At 37.7% G+C, this 9,423-nt stretch overlaps 1 protein-coding gene across 1 annotated transcript in view; it reads left to right on the plus strand.

Moving 5' to 3' along the window:
* nrip2 (nuclear receptor interacting protein 2) overlaps positions 1-6,947 on the plus strand; it is a 197,554-nt gene extending 190,607 nt beyond the window's left edge. Inside the window, exon 6 of the mRNA XM_039769525.1 lies at positions 5,431-6,947. Coding sequence (XP_039625459.1) covers positions 5,431-5,532 — 102 coding nt within the window. The 3' untranslated portion in view covers positions 5,533-6,947. The remainder of the gene's footprint in view (positions 1-5,430) is intronic.
* The last annotated feature ends 2,476 nt before the right edge of the window (positions 6,948-9,423 follow it).

Below are 9,423 nucleotides of genomic sequence, written 5' to 3' on the forward strand. Positions count from 1 at the left end.
TGTGATTATAGGGTCAATATAATGCACTTCTATAGAAAAACTCCTTACAGTTTTTTTTTTATTATGAATACGTGTTACCTTTGAAAGGTTTTCGAAGAGTGCCCTGGTGTGACATCTACTGGGGAACAGGCCATCCCAACTGAACAAGCACAGTCTTTCATGGAAGAAGTCCCAGTTGTCCACAAAGACAGTGTGTTAAATCTTACAGCTTATTCTAAGCCAGTTGTTCAGGGCTAGGGTTCTTCTATTCACTTCATTCAATCTTTGCAATAGGTGTCCTCCTCATGGTGGCAAGCAACAAGTAACTCGTCTTCATCACCTTTAACCATTGTCAGAAAAATCTTGTTTACCCCAGATCCTGTTCCTGTTTTTCTTAAGGACTAATGGAGATGTACTTTAAAATCTGCTGGGTTGTTTCTGAGACAGGGCAAAAAGTTTTTGCTGCCAGGTGATGGACAGTTTACATTGCGAACACCTGGGTCTCTGATAATTGCCTTGGTGCATCATGGAATTGATATTACTGGGTAATTACTGTTTGCAAGTGAACTTGCTGTTCCATGAGTTTGGACTGTCATACTGGATCTTCATTTTCAAGGTCTTGAGTTCTCTGTCAGTGTACTGGTGCTTAGGATATTGGATTACAATGTTGTAAACCAGACAAGCAGGAATCTGACATCTACAGTTAATCAGGCGTAGGAAGAGATACTTTGGTGTGATGTGTGTGACAGTTGCACACAGCTGCAATTGATTTTTTGTCATAGTAGCCCTCAGTTCCACTGGATCAGGATCAGTAAACACAGGAACATCATGTGGATGTTACCTGCAATGAAAGATTTCACACAAAGCCCTAGTCAAGGCCTCTACCACCCAGCCCACTTATGTTCTACAGTGATAGGATAATGTTGAAGGACTGTGAATCCCAAGATCCCTTTGCAAGGTAAACCAGTACTCAAACTGTGGCAGGAGAGTACATTGTTTTGCTAAGTGTGGACTGACCAGTCTGATTCATGACTTCATAAGGGAAAAAAGCTAAAATCATGGCTAACATATAGGCAGTCTCACTGCAATCCTATTCAGAAGACTGGGTACCAAGTGGAAAAAAAATTGTTTGTGATATCGTTGCATCGGCGTCATCCTTAAGTGCGACTTTCTTCTGTTTAGAGTAATTAATTACACTACATCTGGATGCTTTTCACTTGAAAATCACTTTCTCACTGTCATTTCCCTATACAGTATTTTATAAATACATTAACTCTTCCTGTAGTGAAGTTATTAATAATTATCCTTCTAAATAATACTTTAAATACTCAGAATATGATTTAATTCCTGCTCTGGTTTCTATCTATCTGTTGTTTATTTTTAACTAAAGCCGAGTTTGCTGTAACACTTTCCTGCACCAGGTAAGCTAAATACTACTGATGACTCCTTCTTTGCTGCGGTGGGCTGGCGCCGTGCCCAGGGATTTGTTTCCTGCCTCTGTTGGTAGGGATTGGCTCCAGCAGACCTCCGTGACCCTGTGTTAGGATATAGCGGCTTGGATAATGACTGACTGACTCCTTCTTTGAAAATGTAAAGTGTGTAAAGCTGTACAATTATATTATTACCTGATGTCTTTATTTGCAATGAATTGTCATCTTTTGGAGTAAGTATTCTGTTTATTAGCACAGATGTGTATAATTTTGTAGAAACTCTTTATTTCTAATTTGTTGCACCCATTTTTTGTACTCTTTGATATCCAGGAACTTCCAAAGTTTACAGAATATCTAATTTAATTTGGGCAGTTGTTGATGATATTCTTTTTTGCAACATCATACTGTGGTCTTATGAACATACTAGAGCAATACCTATTTGCTGCTTCAGCTATTTGTTAAGGGATATTAAACAAATACAGGCCTCCCAGTAGTAAATTTTGTATGAATGCCTATCGAATTCATTGCTTTCAGTGAGACAATCTGAGATAATATATAAAGTTGTGACGTAATGCTGAAATACCACCTCCATTCAAATAATAAAATTAAAAATCTTTAATTAATTCAGGCAGAAATTGCATTTGGCAGTTGAGTTATATTTTGAATGAAGCAATATCCACTTCCTTTTTTCTTTTTTTATTTTCATAAAACAAACAAAAAATCATGTTATTCATTAGCTGTTTTTGTGTGGATAGAGTAGCAAATAAATATTGTATTTGCGTTTCTTCTGAAACTCTAACTGAAAATTATTGTTCACATAATAAATCGGGAAGCAAAGCATCAAAAATTATAACTGAAAATTCTATAGTAGGCAAATACAGCGCCTCAGTAGGTTAGAGGAGAACAACTGGGCTAAGTCTGGTCTGAGACAAAGGTATCTTAGTGTTTGAGATCTGCTGGAAAGGAACTTGTATTTTCAAACTATACAACATACAGTTGTGCTTGGAAGTTTGTGAACCCTTTAGAATTTTCTATATTTCTACATAAATATGACCTAAAACATCATCAGATTTTCACTCAAGTCCTAAAAGTAGATAAAGAGAAACAAATGAGACAAAAATATTATACTTCATTGTTTATTTATTAAGGAAAATGATTGAATATTACATATTTGTGAGTGGCAAAAGTATGTGAACCTCTAGGATCAGCAGTTAGTTTGAAGGTGAAATTAGAGTCAGGTGTTTTCAATCAATTGGATGACAATTAGGTGTGAGTGGGCAGCCTGTGTTATTTAAGAATAGGGATCTATCAAAGTCTGCTCTTCACAACACACGTTTGTGGAAGTGTATCATGGCACGAACAAAGGAGATTTCTGAGGACCTCAGAAAAAGAGTTATTGATGCTCATCAGGCTGGAAAAGGTTACAAAATCATCTCTAAAGAGTTTGGACTTGAGACTGGCTTAAATATTGATGTACTTTTAGCTACCTTTCCCTTGTCTTTCTGACCCCTTGGTCTGCTGCTGATTCTTGTAATATACTTGAATATACTTGTATATTTGTAGTTAAGTCCTCTCAGGTTGACTAAATACAGGTAATCTATAGGATATATAATAAAAAAAAAGCTCAATAACAGCAAAGCATCGTCTTAGACATCCATCTCTCACAACAAACGAGACCAAGTCCACTAACCTAACCTTTAAATTTAAACCTCTGGCAGTTTACTGCTTACCTTTTCACCATTTTAGGTCATTCATTGAATTTTGACTGATTAAAATTGTAGACAAAATGGAAAAAACTGAGGTGTTCTAAAACTTTTGACTGTTAGTGTACATAAATGAAATAAACAAAGAAGACAAAACGGAAAATAGACATAAGTCAAGGAAAACACCCTGACTGTAACATGACACAGATAAGGCCCACTGAGGGAAGATCAGGGTTAGAGTCAGGACATGTTGGGAGATTTATACCACTAGGTGGGTATGGGAGTGCCTGGGAATTCCCTAAGAGATGTGTAGATTATTACTGTTCACGGAGTTGTCTAGTCCATCCAGCTCAGTGTGTTGCAATGATGACCCTCATGATAAGCAGATTAAAAATGAAGAGTGTTGTCACAAAGTTAAACATACTCAAGAAAAGGTTTGGGGCAGCCACCCATATAATCTCGTATCCCAGCTGCAAAGTCGTTCTTTCTATAAAGATACAGCACTGAAGTGCATACAACGAGTCCAAGACAAGACTGAGGGTAAAGGGAAAAAGGGCAGGCTTTTAAAGGGGAAGACAGGAAGTGAGGTCATAAGGATCGGGCATGTGTTCATCATTCATTGGATTAGGCCCGGACGTGACATCAGGGGGGCCGGAGCTGGTAAGGTCTGTTTCCATTGGTTCGGTCCTGGAAGTGATGTCAAGAGAGCCAGGTGGAGTCTCCCAGGAATGGTCTACAGGGAAGTGAGAAAAAGAGTCAGTGCATTCTGCCACATCCCGGCATGCCTCAGAACTGCCTTCACTCAAGCCCTTTAGCTGCCTCATATGCGCATGTGTGTGACAGTGTGAATTAATGAAGTTAAATTCATTTAAACAGGTAATCTGTTTACAGGGGTACAGTGAGGCAAAGTGAGACAGCTGTCTCATGCCTGAAAGTTTTCCGATTTACTTCTTGCCTGATTACTATCTATATAAAATGCATGCTTCTGTCCAGGTGCTCTGGTTTCCTTCCATATCCCAAAGATTTGCTTGTGGGCCTCGTGATTAAGTGAGAGTAGACTTAAGTGTAAGTGTGTCCCGAGACGGATCTTTCCTTGCTTGTCGTTCCATGTTTTTTTAATGGATCTATTCTGATGTTAGGAATTTAGAGATACATTCAGAAGGAACTGATTTATGGCTGAAAGTTATTCTGATTACTTTAGCTTCATGTTCAGAAAGTCAGGCTTAGTGGCGTTATGTGACTTCCCCACCACGGAGGTGGTGAAAGTAGTCACACCAGAAATTCAATGTGTAGTCAATGATTTTCCTTTTTATACCTCAAAATTATACAACTATGAGTAGTAATGGTAAACAGGAGGTCCCGTTACTGCTCACTATAGACTGAACCTTGAAATCTCACTTTGGTAGTATGGGATATACAATAAATGAACTTTGGAGAACGGAATCACTTAGGATATGCTTATCTTAAGTAGACAAGTCATGCCATTCACAGGTAATGCACTCCACATTAGCATGTGGCTAGCATCAAGCAAAGGGCACCCTTTTTGTAATACAAGTATACTTAAGCACTGTGTATGAAAGATTGCTTCAGCTTCACTTTAATCCTTATGTTAAATGGCAACTCCCTTTAAACTGAGCTCCAATAAAGGCGTTCTAATTGTCGATCCTGGTACATTCACTGCTGAGTACTGAATTCCTCTATGTAGCTTAACTACACATTTACAACAGTATCAGGCTTATCTTCATATAGACAGACTGTCTTCATATAAACTTTGGAACAGTAACTTTATTGCCATTTATTTGTGAATATCTGGATTATTTTGACCATATTGCTTAGGTTTTAATATTTCCATAAGCGTCCTGTTCTCCAATGGATTTTGAGATTTTTATATTAGATGTCTGTTTTGTGTAGCTGCATGAACCCAGTTGGACAAGGTAGTTCTCTTCACTGCCATAACTGAATATTCTGTGCTACTGATTGGCTAAAAAAAGTACATTAAGTCAAATTAGGAGATATAGACACTATCTCCACACTCCACTGTGACCAGACGGTCAGCAGCACAGACAGATAATCCTGTGTTGCTTCTAACTAAGTTTGTAATTTAGATTCTTTTTTCAAAAACCTAATTTCTGACAAACATAATATACAAAAATAGTTTTAAACAATGGAAGTGCATTTATTTGATACAAAACAAGTATTCATTTGTTTATTCACTTGTTATTTCTTATTTATGCTACTAAAAAAATGTTTTCTTTGGTTTCCTCATGCTTTCTTTTGCTCTTTGTTTTTGCTTTTTTCTTTTGCATTTGTATCATTAGTGCTGCATAGACCTGGAAAGAGGTTTCCTGAAGCTCGGAAAATCGGACGAAGAGATTCCCTTCCTGGAAATGTCTTCAGAGGCCCAGAATGAGACTTGCTAAAATGGGACCACAACGTGGAACTTCTTCAGTTTTCATCTTGAATCAGCCTTACTGTTTGACAAACTGTATTGTTCCTCCAGCTGCCATAGTCTTTGTTTCCTGAATGTTTTTGTCCTCTTTATTTTTCTTTTTTAAGGGAAAGAAATAGTCAGCAAAGTATGAGCCAGCAAAACACAGCATTCAGCCTCCATTGCCTTTCTGAGACACCCACAAAATTAATGCTGCTAGACTTTTGCAAGGGTAAAGAAGCCAAGCAACTCCTCTTGATTTACTTATCAATTATTTCATTGCCAAAACAGCTACTGATTAATTTTTAAAGCTCCAACAAAGATTCTTTCAAATAATATGTTTTTTAAAGCAAAAAAGTAAAACTTTCTAATGTATTACATTGAAAATAAGTATATGAAAAGTGGATCCAAAGGCAAAGAGGAAAGGAACTAATTATTTAAGGGATGGAGGGAGATGGATTGCTCTGATCCTCTTACGTTTTATCTATGAATACCCCTGTATTATGCTGCCTGCTTTAAAGAAGAAAAAAAAATGTTTGTATACTAATAAATGTGCACAAACTCATCACATTCCAGTCCAACAGAGAAAACTGTTAAGAATAATTTATTATTCATTCTAATAGTTGTCACTGAACTTGTCTATCTAAGAGATCAAATAGTTGAAATGCTTGGGTGTTTTTGACTCAGACATAGAATATCTAAACTCTTCTGCCTTTATCATACGACCTGCATGCAGCCGTCAGTAAAGAATTTTCTCAGAAGAATTCAGAAGCTGACTTTTTAAGTGTGACCTACTTGTACCATGGAAAATACCACGGTGATCTCACGCTCAACAGAACGAGTAATGGTGCATCAACATAGAAACAGCTAAGCCTCCAGGGATTCAAGTGAGTGACGCTGTTGTAAACGGTCAGCTTGTTCTCACTGTGTCACCTCATGAAAGAGCAGTCTTTCCCAGCAGTGACCGTGATGCATTTGGGCTCTGAGCACATGTGAGCCAGCATTTTAATATCACAATGCAGTATACAGTAGATGAATGGGAAACCTGTGCACAAGCGTCTCTTTGTGTTAGGTAATTAGAAGAACTATTTTTTATGTTTCAGTTTTATATTAAAAAAAATATGTGTTTTGTAAATATCAATGACAATTTGTAAATGAAAATGACATATAAAACATATAAACAGATTATTCACTTTAACACTAACAACAGCTGCTTTTTAGGAGTCCCCAACATTATTTTAACATTTCTCTGTAATATTTCAAATAAAAGCACATTTCTAAAATAATTCAATAAAAGAAAATAAACTTCTTATACACAATAAATATGATAACTGACTATACTGGGAGGATCAACTTATTCATTAAGCCAGTTTGAATTTATAGAGTTCCATAATACACAGAAAACATATCACAGCGGTGTACATAAAGATCATAAAATTGCAAGTCAAGTTGCTGGGAACTGCATGTGAGTCAGTGCCCACTTTGAAGACAACAGATGCAATATGATATACTGTATGCTCCCTAAACCTCACATATCTTGGGTAGAGTTACTGAGTGTTAAAGAATCTTTTAGGGTAGTAGTGACACAGGAACCTGGGAATGAAATGTAGAGACTGAGCGAAAAGTATACTTTTCAAAGAGCAGTGTATAACGTACTTGCAAGCTTGACACCTCCTTAAACACATAGTGTCTTCTCACTTTATTGAGGTGCTGATAGTGATGGATTTATATGGTAAAGAAACTCCTTTAGATATAAATTCTCTTTATCAATCGGACAGAACACTCCTTAAAATAAGGAAGCCTTGACCGAGTGTTAATTACGAGATTACTGAGAAACAGGAATCACAATTAGCAAACATGTACGGTTTTACACAACAGAATACAAAATTCTGCAGCTGCAAGCTGCTTCTTTGTCATGTTTCAGCTGCTCACGTTAGGGGTTGCCACAGAGGATCATCTTTTTCCATATCTTTCTGTCCTCTGCATCTTGCTCTGTCACACCCGTTACCTGCATGTCCTCTCTCACCACATCCATAAACCTCCTCTTAGGTCTTCCTCTTTTCCCCTTGCCTGGCAGCTCTATCCTTAACATCCTTTTCCCATTATACCCAGCATCTCTCCTCTGCACAGGTCCAAACCAATGCAATCTCGCCTCTCTGAATTTATCTTCCAACCTGAGTTGACCCTCTAATGTACTCGTTCCTAATCATATCCATCCTCATCACACCCAATTTCAAATCTTAGCATTTTTAACTCTGCCACCTCCAGCTCTGTCTCCTGTTTTTAGGTGTCAGTGTTACCTTCTCCAACCCATATAACATAGCTGGTCTCACTACCGTCCTGTACACCTTCCCTTACACTCTTCCTGATACACGTACCATAAGCAGTGACCTGAAATTTTTGAAAATACATTTTTTTGCTTAAGAAAATCCTTTCAGAAAATCAAAGGTTACCTTTTATAAAATTTTGTGATGACACAAGCACACCATAATGGAAACAGTGGTCTCTTGGCTAGCAACTGTTGTGGTAAGAAATTCATTTTTCTATAACACTGCCATTCAAAGTCTTACAGAAACCAGCATGTCGTCCATGACTCCCCCAGGTGATCCATAATGTCTCCAAATTCACATCCTTTTTTTGTTTTTATGCGGTGCACACACCTGCGTCTGAACAATCATAAACAAATTATTTAATAATAGACCTTTTCTATTTTTTTGGAGGGGACACCCCCAAAAAATCAAGTTTTAGAATATCTGTATATTTTAAATTGTTGGTGACCTTTACGTGCCACCCAGAAATTGTTGTTTCCAATTGTTTACTTCTGGTGTCCGAAAACGTGTCAAAGGTACTAACATCACACAAGCTGGAAAATGCAATTTCAAACACAAATTTCTTTTTTCTCTATTAAAAAAAACACAGCCAGCATCAAGAAAACAGTATTATCGCCCACTTAGCTAAACTGGGAACAACGCTTCTGAAAGTGAGTAATGTGGAGATCTTTTGACGTAGGAAGTGTCATATATCATTTATTTCATTGTATATATCCCGTATTCTAATCAGTCTGTGATGGACTGGCTCTCTTTTAGATTTAGTATGTCCTTCTACACAATGCTGCTGTCCAACTCTGAATTGGGTTAAGCTGGTCTGAGGATGTTCCATGCAATACTATTTAGCTCCTCACAAGACAACAGTAATATCTGTTGCAGAGGGTTCAGTTTGGCTATGTGCCTCTTAATGAATTCCTTTCAACTCATGATTTAGACCAGTAAATATAGACCAGATCTGTCAACATGTCCAAATAGTGTCCGTTGAAAGAAATCTCCACTTACATTGGTGTCGAATGACCAAAATCTGAAACTGTAAGAATATTTAGGATGGGCACTATTAACCAAAGGTGTTGCTTTAGACCAGCGCTTACCCGATTAGGGGTGCTCGCAGCGAGTAACTGTTGCTGGAGGTGCCAAAATCCAGTGAGGAAGAAAAATGAAAAACATTATTTGTACAAAATCTTAATTTATTTATCCATTCCTAAATAATTAAATGGGCAGGCTATTTCATATCAGTGCAATACGCTGCTTGTTAAAACGGATGACTTCCGCTCTTACGCGCACTTAGTGCTGTGTGGGTATCATGAACTATCATATGAACTCATATTTTTTCATACTTCTTCTCAAATCAAGGGGGTGCGAAATCGGACTCATCCGTCACAGGGGGTGCGAGGGTAAAATGAATCGGGAAGCGCTGCTTTAGACCCTTGTTCCATTGCTGGCTGGAGTGCCTTCTTGTGTAGTTTGCATGTTCTTATGGGAAATGACTAGAAACCCAATTTCTCCTACAATACAAAGACATGCTGTTAGTTGGAACTGAGTGTGAGGCCAGAAAA

This window comes from Polypterus senegalus, chromosome 11, assembly GCF_016835505.1.
Source record: "Polypterus senegalus isolate Bchr_013 chromosome 11, ASM1683550v1, whole genome shotgun sequence".
NCBI lineage: Eukaryota > Metazoa > Chordata > Cladistia > Polypteriformes > Polypteridae > Polypterus > Polypterus senegalus.